Source organism: Plecotus auritus (assembly GCF_963455305.1).
Source record: "Plecotus auritus genome assembly, chromosome: 12".
Taxonomy (NCBI): Eukaryota; Metazoa; Chordata; class Mammalia; order Chiroptera; family Vespertilionidae; genus Plecotus; species Plecotus auritus.
In genome coordinates, this window is record NC_137778.1 from 19,539,867 (window position 1) to 19,566,243 (window position 26,377).

Consider the following 26,377-nt stretch of genomic DNA (forward strand, 5'->3'; position numbering starts at 1 on the left):
TGCCAGACACTCCATGGACACCTTGCATATCCTCCCTCGTATACTCCCAGCACAACCTGGAAATGCTGCCTCTCTATGCTAGACTCCTGAGCTGAGGTCCAAGAGAAGTTAAGTCACTATCCAAGGTCGCACAGACAGAAGGGGGCAGTGCTCAACCTTGAACCTAGTCTGGGCAACACCACATCCCATTGGACAGCACATGTGTGTTTGGAGATGATTAGAAACGCTTTCCATAAGTCACTTGGCTGATGACACGGACTCTGAACTTCTCTCTTCCCCCAGCGGGTGACTGGCTGCATCCTCTCCAATGTCAACACCCCCTCCATGACACCCGTGATCGGACAGCCCCAGAACGAGAACACCCAGCCAATTTACCAGAACAGCAATGTGTCCACCAAGCCCACTGCAGGTAGGGAATGTGGGCATACAGAGTGGTTCTCAAACGTCAGAATCACCCGGAGCGCTTGTTAAAATCCTGATTGCTCGGTGCCGCCCCAGATTTGATTCAGTATGTCTGGGAGGGGGAGAATTTGCATTTTTAACAAGGTGATGCTGATGCTCTGGTCTCCATATTGACAACCCTTAATATTATAGAGGATCAGAGAGAAATGGTCAGGATTAGAGAGAGACAGAGAGACACAGGGGTGAGGGTGTGCATTCTTCTACTGTATATAAATATAAATTACAAAAAATATAAATATAAACTGCTCAATGGAAATGAAAGATACAAAAGGGAGCAATTGTCCTCTGCCTCTTCCAAGGGGGTTGAGGACTTTGTCCAAGTCAAACAGTGAGGAAGTAGCAGGACCAGGAGTCAAACCCAGGCCGTCTGCCTCCAGAATCCCACCCTCTTACTCACCTCTTCAGTGACAGAGAGATGGGGGCCCCCCCACACCCACCCAACACCTAGCACTGTGTGCTCACACCGTGCACAGTGCTTTACCCGGGTCCTCATCGAATGCAGTGATTCTGCGTTAGAGATATGACGTTCCCATTGACGTGAGATTCAGAGAAGAAGTGGTTTGCCTCAGAACACACAGCTGAAAAGCAGGAGAGCCAGAATTCACATTCAGGACTTTCTGATTCCAAGGTCTATGCTCTTTCTAATATTTTCTTCCCAGGCCAATGGCCAGAGGCAGATCCTGGTATTACTTTTCCAGCCTGGAGCCCATAAGCGATTATGTCATTAGTCTGCTATACACAGGAAAGAATTCCATAGTTCACATACAGCCACATGTGGGGGCTCAGAAAAAAAGTCTGGATTAGAGCCCAGAGAGATGATTGAAAACCAGATACCTCTTGGCCAGAGTAGAGTGTCTGATTGTTCTAAGGGCCATCTGCATGGGAAGGAATGACCAGCAGAAATTATTCCAAATGAATCCTCTGCCACAGGCCCGGGCTCCTTGGATCTGGGTGCCAGTGTTCAGCGGTGGGTAAAAGCTCATGATATTAAAAAAATAAACAAACAGCCAACATGCCCTTTAAACACAGGGTGTAATCCACCTGATGTTACACAGACTTAGCTGCATGATACATATTTGAAAAATGGAAGAAAACAAATAATATACCAATACATCAGTGATGGTTACCACCATTAACATATTGGTATATTATTTATTTTCTTCTTCATATATCTTCCTCTTCTATATTTTCCGATTTTTCAACCATGTAATAAACATGACCAGAGAATAGACTCCAGTCCGTGGCTCAAAATGCTGTGCCTAGGACTGTGAATGAGAAGGAATCGTTGCTGTCATATTTCTGTTCTTTCTCTCTACCCTCTTTCCGCCACCCACTGCCCCCCCCTCCCCCCGCGAGCGCCCCATTGTTTACGGGGCCCGATGCTGGGCTCACGAGTGCCAGCTGTGAGTGGTTCTCTCCCTGTCCCTGTGTGTCTTGCTCTCTCCCGTAGCCAAGATCTTGGGGAAGGTGGGAGAAAGCCTAAGCCGGATCTGCTGTGTCCGCCCGCCCGTGGAGCGCTTCACTTTTGTGGGTAAGGAGCACGGACCTTCTCTCCCAGTCCTGCCTCTTTTCTTTCCCTCCTGCCTCCCTTCATTCATTCAGCAAGAACCGCCCCCCCCCCACTTCCGCCCTCACCCCATCCAGCACCTGCTATGGGATGACCATTTATAGAGCAATGGTTTCAAGAAAACAGGTTATCGGTAGTGCTGGTGGAGCTGTTATGGGAGGCAGAGGGCATGACCCACAGGGCCTGGGCTGCCTGGGAGACCCCTCGGTGACGTGTGCATTCCCCACCCCCACAGGATGTGTCTACATGCCTAGGAGTTTTCAGGGGGCCCAGCATCCCCCCTCAGGTCCTTCCAGCTCAGGCACGCCTGTCCTCCTGGCGGCAGGTGAAGAACACACACACTTTCCCAGTTCCCTCTGGTCTGGGCTGCTCCCCATGGACCCAGCGTGGACGGGACTATCCGAGCCCCCAGTTCCACTCTGCGGCGGAGCTGAAGGTCCAGGCCTCTTCCCTTTGACGCGTTGGGGCTGACGCCTGCCATTTCTGAGATCCCCAATCTCAGGCGTCTCGAGAAGGAGCCAAGAGGGGCAGTTGAGGAGGAAGGGAGGCAGGGGACCAAAGTGGCCTCTCCGTGGCTTTGTGCACGTGCTCCCCATGCAGGCCTTGCACATGCGCACGCACACGCCGAAGGCTCCGTCGCTCACATCTGCCTCGGGCTCTTGCTGCATTCTGCCACGCGAAACATCGCCAAGGCTGTTTTGTTTGCCCTTTGAGCCACGTAACCCCTAAGGAGAGAGGGCCACCTCCTTGTGACTCAAAGCTGTCTCCCTCGGTTTGAGGACATTGTCTTCCCTAAAATACAGAAAGAAACAGAAGGCGCTCAGCATGAGCGTGTGCGTTCGTCACTGGCTCCCCAGCGAGGCTAATTCTGACCGTCCCAGAAATGTGACGTCTGCCCTGGAGCCCAGGAAGATGCTCCCTCTCTATTTTGGGCTCGACTGTGCTGTCCATTCACTCTATGCAGATGCCCCCTGTGCAGGGAGGCAAGCACCCCCCCGCCCTCACCTCCTCCCGGAGCCCAGGTGGACTGCAGCTTGGGTACCAGGAAGCCGGGGCCCTAATGCTTCTGTGTTCCCCTCTCCTCCTAGATGAGAATGCCAACCTGGGCACGGTGATGCGGTACGAGGAGATTGGTGAGTGGGGATGGGAAAGCAGGGGGGTGCATGGGGAGCCGCCTGCCTCCACCTGGGGCAAAGTGGGGGCGGGGAGAGGCTTGAAAACCTGGGCCAGGGTTGCTACCGGGTCTATTCTCAGAAGAGTCCCAAGCAAAGACCCAAGTCTCAGTGATGCCCCTGTTCACCTCCTAACTGCACTCCCGCCAGTTCCCAGGAGGGAGGCCTGATCCCTGGGCAGTTTCCCCTTGGAGCCTCCTCTCCCTCATGCGAAGACGTGGGAGTGAAGCTTCAGTGCCAGCCAGAGAGACCTGCCCCCTACACTGCACAGGAGGCAGGAGACTTTTGGATGATGAGGGGCAGAGAGGGAGCTGAAAGCCACCCCACAGCCTCCCTGCAGCCTTGGGCTGAGGCTAAGGCATCTACCGTCCATGCGAGGGCCGTGGGGGCTCAAGGCCAGAGCAGGTGGAGGGCGGGTACCCGGAGCTGCCAGGTGGGAAGGAGCCAACCTGCCCCAGGGAGGGAACCGGGTCCTGGCCGACCTGGGGAGCAAACCAGAAAACTGCCATGTTTCCAAGGTTCCAGAGTGGATGAGAGATACGGGGGGACACAAATATCTGATGCTGGGCAGAGAGCAGACAGGCTCCAGAACGCAGCTGGAGTGGCACAGGCACCAGGTGACAAAGCGGGTCAGCGACAGCGGGATGCCTGCATCTCTAGGCCGAGGGGCAGCCTGGCGTCCAGCAGACACACTCAGTCTCAAAGGTCCAGCTGCAAAGACGCTACAGGTGCCCCCTACCGGCAGTCCTCTGTCTGGGGCTGGAGGTCACGGCCTCCCACAGTGATGCTGGGAGGTGGGCTGCACTTGCACATCAGGTCCTCCCAGGAGGCCCAGCTGCTGGGACATCATTTCCCGGGGCTTTTCCGGGTCCTGTCCTCTGATCTGAGGTGCACTCGGCTCAGCTCTCACTGGTTTGCTAGAACCGTTTGCAAGGTTCCCGGGAATTTTGTGAAGCGGCTGTTACATGCAGCCAATACAAAAAATTAAATTATATCAAGTATCAGTTTAATAAATTGTGTTAAAAACAGAAGTAATGAGTACTGAAAACTCCTCACTTCCTAATTAGCTTACCATATTCTAATATCCTTTATTTACTGGCACGGCCCTGTCTGAGGGCCACAGAAAGTGGTACCTGGCTTTCTGGGTGCACCCCAAAGCAGGCAGGTGCACAGTGGCCACAGCCTCTAGCTTCCACAGCCCCCCAACCCAAAGGTCAGGATGGGAGCGAAAGCCCTGCACCCCCTTCCCCAAGGTTCCACACCTGCCCAAGAGCTAGTTTTCGGGGAAGTTTCGTGACCAGCAGAGCTCCCTCCTGCAGAGAGGAAAAGCCAATGGGGGGTTGCACGGGGCTCTGCTCTGTGCCCAGCACTCACTGTAGCCTTGGGAGGGCAGTCTTAGCCCCATATTACTTTCTCTTCTTTCAGAGAAAGGAAAGCTGGGTGGCCACGGGGGTCAGGATGGATGCCTGGCCTGGCACACAGGTGGCGGCTGCCTCTGTGTGCGGTGGGAGCTGGGAAGGGCCGAGGGGCCTGGGCCTCACATAGCACAGATTCCTGGGTGGGGAGGGTGCCTGGAGAGCAGGGACTCTGGCTGTGGGCCCTGGATCCCTGGGTGGGGTGAAAGGGGGAAGTGGGAGGGAGCTGCCCTGCCTCCCCAGACCTCTGTACTGTGAAGCCCTCTGGCTCACACGTTCTCTTTTTGCAATCCCCTTGCAAGCTTCAAGAGAAGGAAAAAGCCATTTTTCTCTTAGCTCAGTTAGCATTTTGGCTCCATGTTCTTAACCAGCTGACTGCCCCCTAGGGGGAGGTCAGGAGGGGGCAACGTGGGACCCAAGGCGTCGTGGGCTATAAAGGCCTCATGTCTCAGGCATTAAACTGGGAGAAATCACTGCTGCCCCCTAGTGGCCACACGTGAAATCCAAAGCCCTGTGAGGACCTGGGGTCTGTGATAAATACATCTGCTCTGGTCCTGCAAGCAAAGCTGGAGACCCCACTCTCTCGGTGCTCTGGCTTTGAACAAAATAATAACCCAACGTTATACTGGAGTGGGAAAGCGAGGCTCTGGCTGCGGGTGAGAAAGAGATTCATTTCCATGGCTACAGAGCAGAGGTTCTTGTGGGGGCTGCCGCGCGCAGAGCAGGATGTTGAGCAGCATCCCTGCCCTCTGCACAAGGGATGCCAGCAGCACACCCTCTCCCCAGTCTTGACAACCAAAAACCTCTCCAGACGTTGCCAGGTTCTGGAGACAAAATGACCCGCAGTTGTGAACCACGGAGGGAGAGAGCTCTGAGGGCCAGCACATCCTCGGGGCTCGGCCACCTAACTCAGCTTTCAGGTGCCTGGAGTTTGAGCCTCAGCCTTTCAACAGGGAACTGATCTGGCAGTCTGGTTCCTACAGGGGGACCGGGAACAACAGGCTCCCAGGAGTGAACCTGGCCTGGCTCCTCTGAGCCATACCAAGGCTGGCTCCTCTCCACAGGTCGGAGTCGGCCAGCAATCCCATGGCATAACATGGAGGGAGGCATCGCTGACTAGGGTGACACTTTCCCAGACCCCCAAGATATAAGGGCAAAGGCCATGATGGCCTGCCTGGAGGCTCTTAGACAGCCTGCCTACATGGCCTCTGGGGTCAGCTGGTCTGCGGTTCACTTAGTCATATGTCCTGAGCACCTACTGTGTGCAGGTCACTCTGTCTGGCCCTGGGGATATAAAGGTAAATTAAGGTCCCTGCACATAAACAGATCATTGGGCTATAGCATCAGGAGGAGAGGGAAAGGGAGGGCGGGGGAGGGAAGGGGAGGGAGGGCAGGAATATTTAGGACCTAAGCCCCCAGGGCTCCATGGGGCTCCCCGAGGATGGTCAATGAGATGCTGCCCTGTCTGTTGTCAGCCCAAGTAGCCTTCCTCTGAATCATGGGGAACTCCTGCAGCAGGGACAGGCTCACGACCTGAAAGTCCCTGTCGGGCCGGAGCTAGCTGTGGGGTCTAAGGCCATCTCAGCCTCAGGGCCTGGGGTGGCAAGGCCTCTGGAAGGCTCAGAGCCAGGCAGCATTTTGACAAGAAGCCCACAGCCACGGCCTCTTGACAGAGGGCCTGGGATGGCTCCGAACTAAACACACCACTGAGTTCCACCCCAGGCAGAGATCTCTCCTCTGTGGTTCCAAGAACCCCAGGGTTTTAATGAGTGAGTCAGTTTGCTGCTTGTTTTAAACCGCGATGGGCCTCCCTGGGCTAATCCAGAGCCCGCTTAATGAGGGAAGGAAAACAACTGACAAGCGGGGAGTGTGCCTGGGAGTCAGACAAGGGGCTCTGGGCACCGCTTCTCAAGCCCTTAGCTGAGGACAGGGGCCACGTAAGGAGAGGACATCTGACGAGCTCAGCTACTGCCCCAGGTGCACTCAATGCCCCCCCCTGCCCCGCGTCATGTCGGCATTTGTGATGGGAGACAAACCCAGACAAGGCACAGCAGCAGAGAAGCCAATGCCACTGACACTTGAGTTTGATGTGAAGCAACAGAGAGAGACCCTGAGGCCTTAGAGTGCCGGACCATCCTGATTTAGCACGGCAAGACCCCTGTCCCCAGAAACCCCTCAGTACCCAGCAAACCAGACCCTCCTCAAAGTAATTGCTCCCACAGGAGACAGGGGTGGTCTGCGAACGAGCAGAGGGAGAGGCAAGCACAGGCTTCTGCACTGCACACACCATGGTGCAGGGGTGCCTGGGAGCCCCAGGGGGAGACTTCTGGGTGCATCGGGGAAGAAGGCTGAGAGTCGCATGCTTCCCAGGTCTCCACATGCTCCCTTTGCAAACTCTGTTCCCTCCTCAGAGCTGCGGATCTTGCTGCTGTGTGGCAGTGACCTGCTCGAGTCCTTCTGCATCCCAGGGCTCTGGAATGAGGCAGATGTGAGTACCAAGGTTACAAGACCGCCACAGCTGGCATGGGGAAGGATGGGAGAGGGCACTTGATTTGGGCCTCTGGTCTTCCCTCTCCCCACAGTATCCCTCCCCAACCTGAGTTTCCTCCCCACTTCTGAGCTCCCAGGAGGGCAATCCATTCATATCTCCAGGGAAGGAAATTCTCACCCACCCCAGGCTGTGTCTTCTACTGCATTGCCACACCCACTCTTCCTCGTGCTTGCTCTTGTAAAGCCCTGGGGCGGATGGGTGGGGGGGAAGCCATCAGAGTCATAGAATACCTTCTCCAAGGAGTGCTTGGGGGGAGGGGGGGGTGGGGAGGGGGGGGGATGTGTGTGCTCCAGATAGTGCTGCTGGTGGCAGGTAGGGGTGGGAGGGAAGGATAAAAAAGGCCTTTACTCCTCTGAATTATTGAGTGTTTTGTTTTCCTTGGATTCTTTTTGAAGAGGTAGTAAATACCACCCTAGAATTCTCTCAACTAGAGAATGGAGTCCAGAGGGGAGACATTAATGGCAACAGGTCAGTAGGACCCTTCTGGCCATTGACCTGGACTAGCAGGAACCAGGAAGTTAAGCTTACATCACTTAGAAGCTCAGTGGACGTCCTTGGTTACCAGATCTGACTGGGATGGTCTAAGCCAGCTGATTCATAAACGACTCACTCTTCCCATGGCCATTTATTCTTGTTCTTTCTTTCATTAGTTCATTCATCTGAGAGCCAGAGCTGATGCCCCCGATCCCACAGATAACCCTCTGCAAGCTGAGTCCCAGGCAGTAATTCCGGATCCAGTGCTTTTTATTAACTTGCTGTGTGACTCTGTGCAAATCACTCAATAACTCTGGGCCTCAGTTGTAGTTAATCTATAAAATCTATAGAATGTTATCTATAGCATCCGGAGATTTTAAAGAAATATGCAATACAGTCTCTAACCCCAGAAATTAGGTGGCAAGATGGATACATATGTAATTTTCTTCACGTACATATATGTCTCTGGAGAGAGAGAGATCTGATAGGATCAGACTCAAGATTCTAGTTCTACTCTAACACAACTCATGACAAAATATGTTCTGAGCATCAGTTTTTCCCACCTCTAAAATGGGTGGAATAATGGTGCTTACCTCATTGGATTTGGGGAGAATTAAATGAGATTCCCTATATATAGCGCCCTGCCTAGCTCCTGACATGCTGTTACATACAACGAATGTTAATAAGTGAGTTTGCCTGCGCAGACATGGAGGTCTACACATGGGTACGGGGGAAGGGCATCCATGCTGACAGGCTGTGGAATACCCAGGAGAGGGGGGATCTGGAGAGAGATTCAGGGGAGCAAATTACAGTGCAGTCCTTTCATCTCCAGCCCGCAACGATTTCCCGCAGAGAAATTCTAAACCCCCTTTGTGTTCTGGATTAGGTGGCTTCATTAGCTTTCACTTTCCTCCCTGCCTCACAAGGTGCCGTGAAGGTGAAAAGTAATGCGGGCAAAGTTCTGTACAGATCGCAGCAGAGCTCTGCCAAGAATCCAGGCAAATGCGGGCAACTGTCCGCGGCTGTCCCAGGGCGCGGCCGGGGCCTGGGAACCTCCAGGGACTCTTCTCAAGGGCAGGCTCAGTCTTGTGGAGCCTGAAACGTACTCAATTTGGGGTTCTGGAAGCACGGCCAGGGCTTGTTAGCTCGCTGCCTGCAGGTCCTTTAACTGCCCGCCGGAAGGGCTACTCTTATTGTTGCCCAGCTGACATTTGAGACCAGAAAAATGAGCCCCAGGCCCCTCCCTTCCCTTGGCCCCTGGTGCTGAAATGACATGTTGGTTAAGACAGAAAATTGGAGACCAATAGCTGTTGATTTTCTGGGAATGCGAGAGTGGAGGTGGAGTGAGACCCTCACCTACTCAACTGTGTCCCTACTTGGCAGGTCACTCCAGAGATCAGGACTCCCAGCCTGGCTGCTCCCAGAGGGTCCAGCAGGCCCAGGCCAGCAGGGACCCACATCTGTCCTGTTCAGGCCCAGGCCAGCAGGGACCCACATCTGTCCTGTTCAGGCCCAGGCCAGCAGGGACCCACATCTGTCCTGTTCAGGCCCAGGCAGCAGGGGAGCTGGGTGAAGGGGATACTCAAAGCTCATTAGTGGGCTTTTTAGAGCTCAGAGCTCTAGCTCCCCACCCAGCCCAGCCAATCAGTCCTCTAATTCCACCCCCAGCTGGTCTCTGGGGTCCTTAGAATCATGATATCTGAGGCAGAGAGAAAAAAAAGCAAGGAGCTGTGAGTGTGATTATCAGCCCACAACACAGGTGTGCCAGAAATGTTTAAACCAAATTAAAAGCCAACTTCAAATCTCTGTCCCACAGGGATGATGCGAAGTTGGTCTCAGTCATCCCTGACTAGCAGAGCCCGAGAGGCTCCTGTTTGCCCTGAACATGAATATCAATGCAGGAGGGTCCCCACAGACATCTCTCTTCAGGCCTTGTGGTGCCCTGAAGTTGGTGGCTCTCTGCTCACCTGGGACACGGGACTCCTGGCTGAGTCTAGAAGCCCAGCACCGGGCTCCACTCACCTATGATCACCAGGCCCCATTTTCTTCTTCTTTTTTCTTTTTAAATTTCTTTAATGATTAAGGTGTTACATATGTGTCGTCATCCCCCCATTACCCACCCCCCCACTCATGCCCTCACCCCCTGTTGTCTGTGTCCATTGGTTAGGCTTATATGCATGCATACAAGTCCTTTGGTTGATGTCTCCCCCTTACCCCCACCCTCCCCTACCTTCCCTCTGAGGTTTGATAGTCTGATCGATGCTTCTCTGTCTCTGGATCTGTTTTTGTCCAAGAAGCTAGAAACACCAATCAGGCTCCATTTTCTTCTGAGGCTTTGCTCCCAGGGTGATGCCTGGGAGGGAGGAGGGAGGGGTTTCACAGATCCCTAGCTTCTTTCCAGTACGGGGGAGGGGGAGAGAGCTGAAGCTCTTTTTATTCTGATGCTATATCCCTATCTTCTCTCTCCTCCTCGGGACATCTGGTGAAACCTCTTCTAGTGAGTGTAAAACCACTGATTTAAAGACAATCTGTTGTCTGCCCTGCAGATTCCTCTCTGAAGGGGCTGGCTTTCTGCTAGAGATAGGGTTGGGATTGGGCGGAGAGGGGTACAGGGAGCAGGAGACTGTGGTTGCTCAGGGAATTATTCCACTGTCCTTATTTGGGGAAGGTTGGCTCTCATGGTCTAGAAAAGGAAGGGCTTTGTCAAGACTGGGCACAGGGTGAGCCCTGTTTATTCTTCTAGGCCTGCCTGGAATTTCAGTCCCTACCCATGAGATCACCAGGGATGAGGTTTGTGAGACCCACTTCTAGCCCAGGTTTCGTTCATTCATTCCACACTTCTCAGAACACCTGGTGGAGCCCAAAGCCGGAACTGGCCCGTGTCAGCAGGAGAACAAAGCTTCTTGGAAAAGTCCTGGGCCCTGGCTTTGTATTCCAGTCTCCCGTGCTTTCTCCAGAACCCTCAGAAACCAGACGGGAGAGAAGGAGAAACAGGAACCTCTGCACCCTCCTGTAAAGGAAGCTCCCGAGAAGTGGGGAGCCACTCTGTCCTCAGGCTGGGCAGCAGCCAGACACCCTGCTCTACAGCAGGACCGCCAAGGCCCTGTCAGCCACGCACTCTCCACTGAGTCCCTCTTGCTCTTGCTTTGCTTTGGATTTCTGAGCCAACAGCTCTTTACCCAGAAATCTAATTACACAACTAAAGGGACAACCCCACCCCCACGCCAACACATCCCGTGGGCATTTCCTGTTAGGCAGAGAGACCCATTAGCCCTGCAGAGCATTCCGACCTCCTCTGACCAGTAACACACCCCTACCCCTTACGTTCCCCGGGGAGAAAATTCCATAGAAGTTCATCATGATCCTCCATAGAATCCGAAAGAGCTGCTTGTGTGTCCTGGCCGTCGGCATTTTCATTCTTGATTCCAGGAGAAATCAAGACTCAGATTCCTGGACTAGCCTTGGAGATCAGGACCCAGGCCCCCTAGCCTATTCATTTCCGGGATTTTTAAAAGTACATATATTTTTATTAATTTCAGAGAAGAAGGGAGAGAGCGATAGAAGAGAGAGAATCATTGATCGGCTGCCTCCGGCACGCCCCACACTGGGAATGGAGCCTACAACTTGGGCATGTGCCCTGACCAGGAATCGAACTGTGACCTCCTGGTTCATAGGTGGACGCTCAACCACTGAGCCATGCCAGCCGGGCATTTCTGGACTTCTTATTAGAGAGCTAGTCTCCCCCAGAAGGCCTGGTCGTTGCTGTGCTGCTTCCTGACACCAGCACCAAAGCGGGTGTCCAGACGGGACCGAGGTGCGTGGGGAACCAAGGCCAAAGGCTAACCGGTCAGCCATGGACAGATTTCTAAAGCAGGAAGATTTCAGACTCACTCGTTCCCTTCCCCCAAACAAAACCTGTGGTCCAGGACCTTACGCTGCCAGCTGCTTTGTCCATTAGGTTATGGTGGAAGGCAGCCTGGCAAATTAACTGATTCAAGTATTCTTCCCTTCAATCAATCTTGCAACTAATACTGATTGAGTGTCCACGATGAACATAAGCATGTTATTTGCCCTTGAGGCACTGGCAACCTAAAAGTATCATGAATTAAAACATGTGAAAAGTTCAAAGGAGTTTCTGACCCTAAAAAGCACGCAATCAATGTTATTCATTCATTGGTTTTAAACTACCGAGTAGCTGCCATGTGCCGGGCACTGTTCTAGGGTCGGAGGAACAGAGAAAACAAAATAGACCAAGTCCCCCACCCTGGGTGCACTGTACTCTCTAGAGGGGAGACGGGCCATAAACACTTGGCTTGTGTCTCAGCTAACCCCCAGAGCATTCCTGAGAAGTGGGGTCTCTATTCCCGTTTACAGATGCGGAAACCAGGGCTCACATCGATTGTGACTTGCGCAAGACCTAACTATTGGTTAGCAGAGAAGGATTTTGCATAAATCTTCAGCTCCCTAATCCAGATAAGACGAACAAGTGAGAGGAATGTACATGTAATTCACAGCAGGCCAGAGAGGAGGCAGCACTGAGCTGGGCTTTGAATGATGGACAAGATTGGGTTAAGTGGGTGGAAAAGAGGGCTTGAAAGGCTGAGAGAAGGCTGTACAAGATCCAGTGGTGGGAACAAGACCTTTAGGGGGAGATGGTTCTGGCTGGTTGAACTAGAAGGTTTCTCTTGGCCTCTGTTTGGGAAGCTTTTGACTTTTCAACAAGATGGCAAAATCATTTAAGTTTAATGATTAAACGTATTAGCCACTCGCCTTTTAAATGAGCCAGGGTCAATATTTAACCCAAAGGAATGAAAGTCTAAAGAGACATGAGGCACCAGAGATGGGCCAATGAGGAAAGTGTTGTTGTTTTTTGTTGTTCCTTTGTCTTTCTTTTTGCATTTCCCAAAGCCCGGCACTCCACAGGCCAGCTCTAATCGGCTGTAGCCGACATTTTTCCAGCCAACCAGCCCGTGGCCTAACTGCTTCCTCCGTCCACCAGCTGTGGGAAACCAACCAAAGCAAATAAACAGGGGAAGAGCCTGGGGCAATGGCCACTCCAGAAGAAATCCCTGAGCTCCGGGACAAATGGAGCAAAGACAAACATTTGGTTTTTCAGGCTCAGATGGTTTTTATCAGACAGTCCAGCCGCGGCCAGGAAGCCCCACGGACACTCCCACCCTGGGGATTAGGTCCCCTGCATTGATTAGCCTGGGCTGAATTTACAGGCTCCGGGGAAGGAGGCTCAGGGCTATCGGGGAGATTCTGGTTCTCATGTGAAAGGCACTGTTGGCTTAGTTTTCAGGCTGTTGACTCGAGTCTGGAACCCCCCTGCCTTCCCACACCCCCAGTCAAGTTGGAAAGGGGAGTGGAGAGGATTTTCTCTGGGAAACCCCTCAGAAGCATCATTCCTTTATTTGCACTAAGCAGCATTCTAGAAATGCATTCCCACCTTCTCGACTCTGATCGCCACTAGCCTCTCCCAACCTTCCCTCCGGGGAGGAGCAGGGGCCAGAACCAAGGTGGACGACTTTTGGTTGATATGGGTGGAGCAGGTGGCAGAAGCCTGTCGCCTACTGTGTGGCTTCTGCTGGACACTTTCTCCCTGCATCATTTCTGACCCGCTCAGAAGCATACAAAATTACGTACCCCAGGGGGCAATGTAGAGTAATGAACAGAGGAGCTTAGCCCATGAGATGCCTGGAGAAAAGACAGAGTATCTTTTCAACCAAAAAAGTTTCAAGTCACTAAAATGTGAGTCTTAACAATGGATCTAGAAGAGGTGGTGTTGTTCTTGGGAAGGGGACCTGGCCCTGAGTGGTCTGCGTAGGGCCGCCCGTGGTGTGTGAGCGCTTCACTTCTTGCAGGCAAGATTTCACAACACGAGTCCGGGTGATTTTGAGAGTGTGTTTAGTCAAGCTGGGGACAGTGAACCAAGGAAGGGCTTAGGATGGAAGAAGCAACAGGAGAGCGCCTAGGTGGAGCTGCTTTGGCCCACTGAGAAGTCAGGGAAGAGGGGGCCCTGGAGACAGGTTCAGGGGGTTAGCCTGGGACGAGCTGCCGCTGCCCATGGCTCCCTGGTTACAAGTCTCCTGGAGTCCCTTAGAGCTTAGGAGATGCACACCTTTGGGGGAAGAAGAGAGAGAAGGAAAGGGCGCGGGTCCGCTCCTGGGAGGGAGAGCTTACACTGGGTAAGCTGTTGTGGGTTTTAAAGGCTGGGAGTTTAGGGAGAGCCTCAATAGAATATTCATCAGCTTTTCCAGGTGCGCCCTTTCAGGGTTTCCACTGATTGGTCCGTGTCAGGGCACGGGGTCATTAGTCTTTGCAGCTGATCCTGGCGTTACCCACCTTGTTTTGCTACTTTCCTAGGCCTGGAGCTGGAATACAACGGAGGCCTAGATGTTATCTCAGGGAGGTGACCTTCAGTATCTGGCTGTGAATTGTCAATCAGTTTGTTCAGCTGTCTGTCTCCGTTTCCCCATTCCACTTGCCAAGGACTTTTCCTTGCTTCTTACTACTGTGCCTCAGTGTGATGCAGCAGAAAGAGCCTTTAAAGCAGACTAGAGTGAGTTCAAGTTCACCTCCTGGCTGTGCCACTTGGACTTGTGACTAAATCTGAGTCTTGGTTTTCCCATCTATGAAATGAGAACAGAGGCACAGGTCGCAGAAGAGAGTTGATGTAAGGATTAAATGTAATAATAAGGCTCCTAACATTGTGCCTGGCACAATAGCAGGTACTGTTTCTTCCCCTCTTTACGGATAGTCCCGTGTTCATCCCTGAATTTCCTCATCTGGAGGGGAAACACAAGTGTGCGCATGCAGCTCAGGCACGGTCCCTAAGGAAGAGAGCACGGTTAGAATCGGGAACCCTAAGCTAGGTCTCGGAGTGATCCTACAGAAGGTCTTACTAGTTAGGCTTGCCTGGCTCAGTCAGCGTAAATTGGATCCTGTTGCTAAAAGCAGTCAAGGCCTCTGTTTAAGACACGCTAATGGTTTCTCTCTGGAATTGGAATGAAACCCCATCTTTCCTGTGATCTGGTCCTTGTCCGCTTCCCGCACCTCTCTGGGCTCCAGGTCCACCTGGCTTCTCTATTTGAACACCTTTTTCCACCTCAGGGCCTTTGCACTCACGGTGGCTTCACTAGGGATGCTCTTTGCCCAGGTTTCCCTATGTCTTCCTCTTCTAGCAGTTTAGGGTTCAGCTGAAAAGTAATTGTGTTTGATTTTGAAGGGGTTCAGAACAGGCCTCCTAAATGTGCTACTTTAGCCTGGGGATTATTTTGAGGTGAAGGCAATTGAGACCCTGTGGGCTCGGGAGAAGCTGTTACTTGTCCCTTAAAGTATTTAAGTTTGGAGCTTGGCCCATCACGCGTTATCACCAGAAATAAAGTTTAATGACCTATCTGGAGGGCACAGCAAATATTTAATCACTGAACACCTGCTCTTATCGTCCTGCGAATGACCTTGCTCCCCTCTGAAGCCCCAAGGCGTCTGACCTCATCCGTAGCTCAGAATGCCATTATACCTCATTTTACCTTCCTGTCTTGAACCTCTCGTGTATGTGGGGCTCCCATACATGAATATGTAATTAAATTTGGTTATTTTCCCTTGTTAATCTGCCATATGTAGATTTAATTACTAGACCAGCTAGAAGAACCTAGGATAGGGGGAAATTTTTTCCTCCCCCACAATATTCAATATTGTCCTTAGCTCTACCTGATGTTTTTTTATTTAAATATTTGTCTGTTTATGATCTACCCCTACAAGACAGTAAGCTCTGTGAGCACACCAAATGTACCAGTCTTTTTAGCAACAGCAGGACAGGGGCCAGTTTGCCATATACCCTCAATAAAAATGTGTCGAATGGAAGAATGAAAGGGTACCTGGGAAAAGCTTTGTTGGAGGAGTTCAGCCCATGAGATAGTTTGCCTCCACCACGAGATGTGGCTAATGTGTTATGGGTAAATTTTTGACAGTTACCGGTAAGACATTAGCCACTACAGGATATTAGCCACTTAATAGTAACCTGGCCTTATCCTTCATAGCAATGCAGTTGAAATAATAATTTGTGTAATGTTTCCCACGAGTTAGTGATTGACCCAAGAGATGAAGCCGTATCTGTCTTGCTCAACCCTCTGTTCCAGAAAGGTCTTGGCTAAGACCTTTGGGCATCCTCCTACCCCAAGCATCCCTGAAATCCAGCAAGGCAGGTCTTGGAATTCAGCCTCCTGGAGGGATGATGATGATAACTGCACATTCCTTCCAGGAGATTTGCCCCCTGTGTTTCTCCAAGGCCAGGTTGCTTCCTGCCTCAACATGTTTCACACCTCCTTCCTTCAGATTCCCTGAATTTGGGGAAGCAGAGTCCACTCCTTCCACTTGCCCTCCGCATCCCCACCATCCCTCCCCTGCGGAGCCTTTGACTAGAACAGGCGTCCTCAAACTACAGCCCACGGGCCACATGCGGCCCGCCAAGGACATTTATCCGGCCCGCCGGGTGCCGCTGCCTGTCCTGCTTAGCAGCTGACTCGTCCCGGGCCCAGAGTGTGCATAGGAATTTGTTCATAGTTTTTTTTTTTTTTTAAACTATAGTCCGGCCCTCCAACGGTCTGAAGGACAGTGAACTGGCCCCGTTTAAAAAGTTTGAGGACCCCTGGACTAGAAGATGAAAAGATAAGATCACTGAGAAGGTGACATTTAATTGGAGGGTTTTGAGCTAAGGAGCAACATAATTTGACTTGTATTTTAACATTATCAGCCTGGAATAGACTGGAAAAGGCAAGAGAAAAACAGGGAGACTAGAGCAGCGGTCGCCAACCTTTTGGACCTCAAGGGCCACCGGTTGGCGACCACTGGACTAGTGCAACTCAAGTGAGAGATGACGGAGGTGAATTAGTTACCTGCTGCAAACTTGGTGACTTAAACCACACACGTTTATTCTCTTACACTCTGGAAGCTGGAAGTCCAAAATAGGCTTCACCAGGACAAAACGAAGTTGTTGGCAGGGCCGTATCCCTCCCAGAGGCTCCCGGGGAGAATCTCTTTCCTTGCCTTTGCTAACTCCTAGAGCTGCATTTGTTGCATTGCTTGGCTCATAGGCCCTTCCTCCATTTTCAAGGCCAACAGTGTAGCATCTTCAAACCTTTCTCTGCTGGCTTTACATCATCGTCTCTCTTCTGTGTTAAATTGCCCTCTGCCTCGCACTTGTAAGGCCACTTGTTATTGAATTAGGTCCCTCCCCGTAGATTATTCTGGATAATTTCAAGATCCTTAGTTTAATCACACCTGCAGAGTTTCTTTTGCTATAAAAGGTTTATGGGGGCTTGGGTTCCAGGGATTAGGACCTGGGTATCTTTGAGAGCCATTATCTAACCTGTCAAAGGAAGCTTGGACCAGGATAGAAGTGATGAAAATGGTGAAAAATGAGCCGGTTCTTGGATTTGTTTTGGAATCAGAGTCAATTGGGTTGCCTTATAAATCATATGTGGGATGTGAGAGAAAAAGAGGAATCAAGGAACTTGCCAAGCCTTTGGCCTCAGCAATTGTAAGAAGAGTTTCCATTTATTGAAATGAAAGGCTACAGGGAAAACATTTGCGGGGGGGGGGGGGGGGGGGGACGGTAATGATTGATTGATGTCAGAGCGTTTAGGGGCTCACGGACATATCAAATTTGCGATGCCTCACCCCAGTTGGCATGTTGAAAAGGCCACTACATATATGAGCCTGAAGTTCAGGAGAAAAATCTATGCTGGAGGTATCAATTAGGGAGCCTTTAGTGTGTCTTTAAGGCTTCGAAATCAAATGAAATCATTAAGGGTGTGAATACAGATAAAAAAGAGGTCCAAGGACTGAGGCATGGGGGACTCCAATAGTTCAAGTTCAAGGTTAGGGAGATGAGAAAGAACCAGCAAGATGAGAGACCAAAAAAGAGCAGATGGGGAGGCAGGAGGACAACCAAGAGAGGTTGGTGTTCCGGAGGTTAGGGAATTGGGGTGTGGTAGGAAGGACATGGTTACCTATAGGACCAATAGCACACCTCACCCAACTCTAGCACCTGGTACCTCCCATCACCCCAAAGCACACCTACCCACACAGACACCCTCCAGCATGAAAATCAAGCTGGAGCCCTAGAAAGAAGATAAAGTCTGCAGCCTCCGGCCTACACGCCTGCAGATATGCCTCTTTGATGTGGTAACGCTGTGTCTTGTCTCTAGACCCCGTCTCCCTTGCCCATCTGTGATTCCCAGGGGCCAGTCTGTCACCTGTTTCTGGCAAAGGAAAACATCTCAAGCAGCACTGTCTCCGTCTGCTTGCTACCCACTGAGCCACCTGGCACTGTTATTGAGTGCTCCGATCATTAGTTCCTGAGTGGAAAGCAGCAGATGCACTAATGTCACCCAGAGGGCCATCCCCCCAGGAGTCCTGACTGCCATTCTGAGCCATTGTTTTCATGCTTTAAACGAGGATGTTCTCTTTAAATAGGCCCATTATTTCAGGCATATGAAACACCCATCCAGTTCTCAGAATCAAATTGAAGGCAGATCCTGCATTATGCGGCCGGCCTACACCAGATATCCTGAAACATCTACCTAGCCAAGTCCTTAAGGATCTCCCTTGTATATCTCCCATTCCTCCCTCCCCTCCCATCTCCTTCCCTTTTCTCCTTTCTTCTCTTTCCGTACCCTTCCAATTCCCCTGGAGTTTTAACTCAGTATTTATTTAGACCACTGGTTCTCAAGCTTGGTTGAATATTGCAATCACTTGGGGAATTTTAAAACACTGTTGATGCCTAGGTCCCATTCCCAGAGGTTCTGATTTAATTGGTTTTGGGTGTGAACTGGGCTTTGGGAAAATTTAAAACACCTGAGGCAATTCTAATGCGCAGCCAAGTGTGAGAACCAGTGTCTTAGGTTACCTTCGGAGTAGTGAACCCCAGGGCAGCATTCTAAAAGCTATGGCAGGAGGAGCTGGGTCTACCTCCAGCTCCCTGCCCTGCCTCTCCCTAACATTCCTGGTTTTTATAGGGCAGTTTAAACCATGCCAGTTTACCGGGTCTGAACACCACCGATCAGTGCAGCAAGTTGCAAAATGCTCTAGTTTTCCAAATGGCACGATCCCATGGGGCCCTGATATTTACACCTACCTCTAACTTCTCTTCACAACTTCCCTCGTAGGGCACCTTCAGCCGACTTTTTATTTCAGCAACAACAGAGCTCCAGTTGTCAGCAATGGCAGTAGGGTAAAGTGGATGGAAAACCCAAGGGCACAGGCGCACGTGCACCCACATGCACGTGCACCCAATCACGTGCACGTGCACCCAATCACGCGCACGTGCACCCAATCACGCACACGCGCACCCACATGAACATCATCAGTGAATTGGACTTAGAAGTGGAATCCTGCTAGTACAGAAATCCTCCCACAGTGCTCCTTAATGTCTGTCGGTGTCACTAGTGTGGAGAACTGTAAGAAGAAACCTGGGTCCTTTGCTGCCAAAACCAGGTCTTGCTCAATGAGCTGCCTTGCTTAGAAGCAGCCGGCCTCCCCTCCCTACACCCCCCACCTGGGATCCTTAATTGGCAAGATCTAAGCAATAATAATACGCCCAGGCTAGATCCAAGTCTCTAAGTGCCATCACTTTCAGACTCTTTGAAAACAGAAATTGGCACGAGTTTCCAGAAAGCTTGGTAATATGTCTCAAGAGCTTGAAATGTGTCCAGTTCAGATCCTTTCATCTAATTATTTTTCTTCTTATCCTAAAGAAATAATCAGAGATGTGGTAGAAGGCTTTTGTATAAAGATCTTCAACAACGTATGATGTATAATTGCAAAAAACAGGTCCCTGCACACTTTCTATTATACAAGATGGGTTTACTATATCATTGCCATATCATAGTACAGCTTGACAATAAAGTACACAGATTGCTAAAGCTTCATCTTTTCAAATCATTTTAGTGATGTAAGAATATGCTCACAATATAATGTTAAACTAAAATGCAGATAAAGTGATTTATTTTTCAGTTTAATACAAATGTGGAGTGGACATATACACTTATTTGTAGAGAGGGGAAAATTTATTATGGTTATATTAGTGGTTTTCTGTGTGGTGTGGTTCTGATTGTTTTTTTCTTTCTTTCTTCTTCGTTTTTTTGTTTTTGTTTTTTAGTTTTCCAAGCTTCTACGTTGTCTATAGTCAGGATAAATGTGAAAGGTTATTATTTTTTTAATGAAAAGGTTTCATTTCTCACATGGCAGCAAGCTCCTATCAAAGGCTGACCTCAGAAGTGACCCTGTTATAATCTTCCTCCTATCACTTCCTCTGCACACACCAGTGCACGCCCCTGAGACCCTCAGCAGCTTTGACTGGGGTGAGCAGGGAGCATTCTAGCCCCTCTCGGTAGCCCACCGGGAGCCAGGGTTTTTCTTGCTGGGCAACGGGATCTATGTTGCCACAAGGCTGTCCACCATAGGACTCTGTGCCATTCATGCTATTCATCAGCATTATGAACTCAACAGGAGCCTCGGGAATCGGAGAGATCGTGCTCAGGCATGCAGAACCACACTTATTCATTGGTAGGGGTATTTATTACGCATATTCTGTGTGCCAGGCAAAGTTCTCACTCATTCCACTAACACTGTTACGGGTTGTTACTTTGAGGAGCTGACTGATGGGCTGAGAAAGCAAGTGTAGGACTAAAGCTTGGGGTTCCACATGGATGATACCTGCACCCTGCTAAGTAGTTGCTTGGTAGGGGCTTGGGGTCATGATCTCACAAAAGGCTTTCTCTCTCTCTCTCTCTCTCTCTCTCTCTCTCTCTCTGTCTCTCTCCAGATGGAAGTGATTGTTGGGGACTTTGGGATTGTAGTGGTGCCCCGGGATGCAGCTGACACAGACCGAATCATGAATCACTCCTCAATACTCCGCAAATACAAAGTGAGTTCTCCATCTCCCTGCTGGTGTAGCTCTGTGATGTGGCCCTTTTCTGCGAGGCTGGGAGGGCTGGCAACCTATTCTCTCTGCTCTGTCCCCAGAACAACATCATGGTGGTGAAGGATGACATCAACCATCCCATGTCTGTTGTCAGCTCAACCAAGAGCAGGTACGTTTGACTCATCATATGAGGAGAGAATGGGGAGCAGCCAGACCAAGGCTGGGGCAAAACTGCATAAACCAAGGTGCATCCCTGGAGCCCTTTTGTACCTGTGGGTGCCTTCCCGCCACAGCCCCCCGGCTTGTGAGAGGGCACCTTTGTCTCCATCCGGCTCATGTAGGAAAGAAAGGAAATGGTCCATCAGAATAACCCCGATGAGAATCGTTTTCACAGACCATGGTGCAGAGAAACACAAAGGAATGAGATAAGAATAGCTAACATTGAAATGCCTACTGTGTGCTTGGGCTGTTCTAAGTGGGTTTCATAATGAATCATTTAATTTTTGTAATAAATGAGATAGTTATTGTCCACATTTCGTGGAAGAGAAAACTGAAGAACAGATGGGCTTAAATCGCTTGCCCAAGCTCCCTCAGCTAGGAACTGGAAGAGCCAGGATGAAATGGAGTCACCAGGTTGGGGGAGAAATTGTGGGCACAAGAGGGCATTTCCTAATAGGGATTCCACTTACTTAGCCTAAGCAAAGGCTGGTAATGGGGTGTTGGGTAACCGTTTCCCTGAAAGAGAGTGGGCAGACCAGTCCTCCTGCCGGGCTTCAGGGAAGGATGTCCAACCGATTACCATCTCTTCTCATCCAGGCTGGCCCTGCAGCATGGGGACGGCCACGTCGTGGATTACCTGTCCCAGCCCGTCATCGACTACATTCTCAAGAGCCAGCTGTACATCAACGCCTCGGGCTAGCGGCCACACAGCCCTCTGCTGCACTCTCCCTACGTCCTCCGCCAACACACTGGCCCCTCCAGTCTCTGTCGGTCCCCTGTTTCTCTCCGGCCTCTGTTTCTCCATCTCCTCATCTTGACTGTTCTCCCCGTTCGCCGGCTCAAGCCCCCACAGTGTGGGGACCTTCAGAGAACCTCGGCATCCCTTACTCCGCAGTCATCTTTGGACAAACTTTCCTCTAGTCTCCGGGTTGCGGGTGGGTGAGGGCGTAGGGGTGGGAGTTGGGGGGAAGTGCCGTCCTTGGAGATGTGCTGGTGGCCATCTCCCAGCATGCTCTAGAGAGTGGCTCTGGTGCCCATCCTCCCAGCATGCCCTGGGGAGGCAGCTCTGGCTCTCGCCTTCCCAGCATGCCCTTTACCACAAAGGGCTATTTTTTTTCTTTTCTGTTTTTTTGTTTGTTATTTTGTTTTGTTTTGTTTTGATTTTGATTGTTGTTGTTCACGCCTCATAGAACTTGGATGAAATCAGTGTCCGTGGTCCTTCACGTCTGTGGTCTTGATGCATTCCTGTGGAATCGCTTCCCTGTGATGGGAAACTGTGGCCAGACTCAGCACAGTGAGCGCGTGAGGGCCACACCCAGGGAAGAAGGCCAAGCCACCTCCACTTCTCCAACACCCCCCACCACCACCACCACCTACCTACACCACCCACCCCCATCCCCTACAGCAGCAGCAGCAGCAAGAACAGTCTGGGGTCAGGAGTGAGACTTTCAAGTTCTGAAACCTGGGAGGCAAGTCTGGGACCGGAGGGGTTCTTAGAAGAATTTGAGTCCATATCCTTAGTTTCAGACCATTTTTCTGAGGCTCTGGGCCTAGCTTCACACAGAGCCAGTCCATCCCCATTTCCTGGTGACATCTGTACTGTTACTCCTTTGGGCTGTGACTGATGGCAGAGAGTGGGTCTCCTGCCATCCCAGGCATTTCCAATCCCCATCTCAGCCAATGGAGGCCATACCTAGCCACATTCCTGCACCCGAGAAGAAGCACATATGCAAGGCCAAGTCCTAATGATGCGGTCATTTCTGAAGAAAAACATGCTAGGAATTCACTCATCCCTGGGGGTCTTTGCTAATTGCAATTATTGCCTGTTTGGCTGGGACATGTCTCTGTCATAATGTGAGTCCAGGATGATGTAGGAGAAAGCAATTGGTTGCCCTGGTGGAAACTGATGATCCTTCACCCACTGAGCTGGGGTGACACGGCCTGAGGGCAGTTCTTGAGAAGCAGAGCCTTGGCCTTGTTCCCAGGCCCGTCTTATCTCCTGCCAACCTGGCAACCATTGTCATCATCTGAGGAGATCTGCCTGGCAGAGGAGTGGGTTCACAGGACAGAGATTGTGAGGGACATCAAGAGTCACTATAGTTTCATCCATTTTCTCCTAATTTCCCACCTTCCTCCACTGCCCCTGGAAACAGTATTGACAGGCTCTGTTCTAGTTGTTCAGGCCCCGTGCAGATCCTCCTTGGAGACCAAGAGGAAATTATTCTCTCGTGTCCTGTGTCTCTCATCCAGTCCCTGGCTCTTGGGTTTCCTATTGTCTTTGAGGAACGGTCCCCGAGCAGCAGGACAATTTTATCAAAATCTAGTACCAGCTATGGCCCAGAGGGGTTGGGTGAGATCTGGTACCAGGAATAATGGTCTCCACCACACACTTCACATCTGCAACATCCTTCAGTAGTCTCCAGGTAGGGAACTGGATTCAGCAGAAGAGCATGTAGAATAGCAACCAGGAGGGTGTTATTCCTCTTGGATTATGGAAATAATCTCCAGAGGAGGGAAGGAAAGATTCTATTCTTGGGTCTTAGTGCTCATGACTAAGGATCATGGATTCATAAATGGAAAGAACTTTAGACATTAGTTGATCCAACATTCTCCTTTAAAAGATGAGGGAGCAGAGAGCCCCTGAATTAAATGGCTGGTCCCAAGTCATACAGCAAGTAGAGAGCCTAGCAAAAGGATGCTGTTTCCCGGACCCTCAGGTTATCACATCACATGGCCTCTGCCCCTCCAGATCCCATGCTACTAACCAGCTAATATGTGGTTTCTACTCTTCATAGCCTTTATCTGGCATCTTTCTCTTAAATTATGTCTGATCCAGGTGCTGCCTATAAATGGCTTCTATATGGCAGTTCCGAGGGAAAATGTGATGGTGAGGAAGGCTGTAGCTAGAAGTCAAGAAATCTCAACAGCTTGGAGGAAATCCTAGAAAGTAACTCTCTGAATCCAAGAAAGAATTGCTTTGTGGAAGGCTAAGAAAGACCCAGAATGCTCAAGATGACACTAGTGTTGGAGGGAGAAAGACAGAAAAGCCTTTGTCTAGGCAAAGAAATAGGAAAACGGGGAACTGGGTTCCCTGGGGGGTGGGGGGGATGGCATCCTCAAGGATATGGAGTTTACAGATAGATTTTATTATGAGGATCTACATGAGCAGACCCAAGAACGACAAGATAAGTTTAGTCTCTTTAGTCTTTGTTACTTAGCTGGACTCTGGTTAACCAGTTAACTGCCATGTGTCCAAAACGGAAACCATCCCCACACGCCACGATATTTTGCATTTAATTAAAAAAATCCGCCACTTGCACCTATAGACTCCTATGGCGTACAAAGGATGAAGCCCCATTTAGTCCACAACCAACGAGAGAGAACTGGGCTGCTCTGTGCACTGAGTGTGGGGGTGAGAAGATTCAGGAAGGGAGAGGAGATGAGCTAAGGAGAAAAAATAGAAGTAGATTTCTAGTAATAAAAGGGGGCAGGTCTTATCTTGGTACATCACAGGGATCTTGTTACAATAGCTTTACAAGGAAAAGTGAATCTCCTTTTGGGTAGAATTGCCCATTCCCCATTCTGCCCTATTCTTCCTTTGCTAAGGGGGAGGTCAGAGCCTCTCTCTCATTCCATGGCAGGACATTGTGGCTGTGACCCAGCTAATGTCAACACCAGAACGATGATTCAGAGTTTGAACTAGTGCCCCAGGTGCCAATAGGCTAAACCCTGTGGTCGGCAAACTGCGGCTCGCGAGCCACATGTGGCTCTTTGGCCCCTTGAGTGTGGCTCTTCCACAAAATACCATGGCCTGGGCGAGTCTATTTTGAAGAAGTGGCGTTAGAAGAAGTTTAAGTTTAAAAAATTTGGCTCTCAAAAGCAATTTCAATCGTTGTACTGTTGATATTTGGCTCTGTTGACTAATGAGTTTGCCGACCACTGGGCTAACCGATAGGCTAACCTCCAGGCTCTGACTTCCCCTCTGGGGTCCTACTGCTCCCTACAAAGTCCAACCCAAGGCTGGCGTGGCTCCAAGGCCTGGGCTGGGGTGATCATATCAAGAGGGGTCTGGAGCTGCATTTTCTGTCTGCCAATAAAAAAGGTTCCATTTTTCTGAAAGTGACTGATATGAGCAAGAACCCTTTGTGTCAAGGACTGTCTCTTCAAGGAATGGCCCTCTGGCTGGGGGGTGGGCAGGGAGCTCTGTGCTGCTAGCTGGTACCTCATTTACCACTCCTTCCCCCAGGCAGCTTCTTGCTTTCATTTTCCTTGAATGTACATAGGAACAGGGGAGGGAAGTCTCTTACTGAAGTGCCTGAAACCCAGAGCTAGAGCTTCTAGGGACACCGTTCTTCCGGTCTCAGCTTGGCCTACCTTTCCCCGACATTCTCTGGTCTCATGCTCTAGCTTCTCACGAAGAATAAAAGAACTTGCTGCTCTAATGAAGTAGAAAGCGAGACCCAATAATCAATCTACAGCAAAAGGCAGGGAATTACAGGGAAAAACGACTTGTATCTTAAACAGCCCAAATCTATTCTCCCAAACTACACTCGCACGCACACACGTTCACACACTTTAGGGGACTAAGAGAAGCATGTTATATTTTATTTGTCAAAAATTAATCAGTGGAGTATGAAAAGCTCAGGATCTCTCCCACGGCTACTGCAGGAAGGCCAACAGAGGAGATGGAAAGGGTGGAAACAGGGACCGATTCTATAGCTCATCCAATTAGGACACCTTAGGAATAGCATTGTGGTCATGAGGATGAAGATGCTTTGGTGAATTCATCCAGCCTGCACCTTCCTATGGCTGCTCAGAAAACTCAACTCGTGGTTTGTTAGTTGTGTGAGTTGGGAGTGTCCTATTAATCTGTTCCAGTTAGTTAGGACTGAGTTACACCCGTTCCCTCCTCAGTCCCAGGGCCCAGAACGCAGCTGGATCCAGGAGGTCTCAAGGATTGGCATGGGGAAGGGGAAGCTTTTTTTTTTTTTTTTTTTTGAGTCACTTTTTGGTCACTGATTTGGCCATTTTAAGAGCAAGATTTGCTTTATAGAAACCAATTCATTCATATAAACTACATTTGAGTTGCAACACCATTTCACAGTGAAATATTTTGAGTGAAATTTTGTTGCTTAGAATAGTCACAGACAAAAGTTTTATCAGCAATATGTTTCAATTATGTTAATAAAGAAGCCAATGCTACTGGAGTCTCCTGTCTTGGTCTAGAATCTTCTCTGTAGGTTGCAGAATATATCACTTTTTCTTCATAGTCCTACTTGACAGATGACAACAGCTGTAAAAACGTTCTTGGAGCTGGAGATTTTCTGCCTGGTTTAGCTGATGCCACATGTGCAATACGAAAGTATTTATAAACACACCCAAGGGTCAGAAGCAGGGAAGAATTAGCAATTTTGTGATTGTGCCTAAGTTTTCTCAGCTAAAAAAAATAAATAAAATCTTAGATTCTATCTAAATCAGCATAGTCTGGTATTGGTTAGCTTTGACTCCTTAATGAAATTAGTTCTTTATGAAATAAAAATTTCTAAAAATTACGAACTTGAATAACTTTTTGGCACAGATTTTGAGAAG

The 26,377-nt window shown here is 50.2% G+C and overlaps 1 protein-coding gene across 4 annotated transcripts in view; it reads left to right on the plus strand.

The window, feature by feature from the left end:
• The window catches only part of NMNAT2 (nicotinamide nucleotide adenylyltransferase 2), a 107,775-nt gene extending 81,780 nt beyond the window's left edge, over nucleotides 1-25,995 (plus strand). For all 4 annotated transcript variants that reach the window (XM_080649102.1, XM_080649101.1, XM_080649104.1 and 1 more), the window contains 7 exons: nucleotides 283-409; nucleotides 1,913-1,993; nucleotides 3,118-3,162; nucleotides 7,028-7,104; nucleotides 20,471-20,572; nucleotides 20,671-20,738; nucleotides 21,386-25,995. In XM_080649102.1, coding sequence (XP_080505228.1) covers nucleotides 283-409; nucleotides 1,913-1,993; nucleotides 3,118-3,162; nucleotides 7,028-7,104; nucleotides 20,471-20,572; nucleotides 20,671-20,738; nucleotides 21,386-21,488 — 603 coding nt within the window. In that variant the 3' untranslated portion in view covers nucleotides 21,489-25,995. The remainder of the gene's footprint in view (nucleotides 1-282; nucleotides 410-1,912; nucleotides 1,994-3,117; nucleotides 3,163-7,027; nucleotides 7,105-20,470; nucleotides 20,573-20,670; nucleotides 20,739-21,385) is intronic.
• The last annotated feature ends 382 nt before the right edge of the window (nucleotides 25,996-26,377 follow it).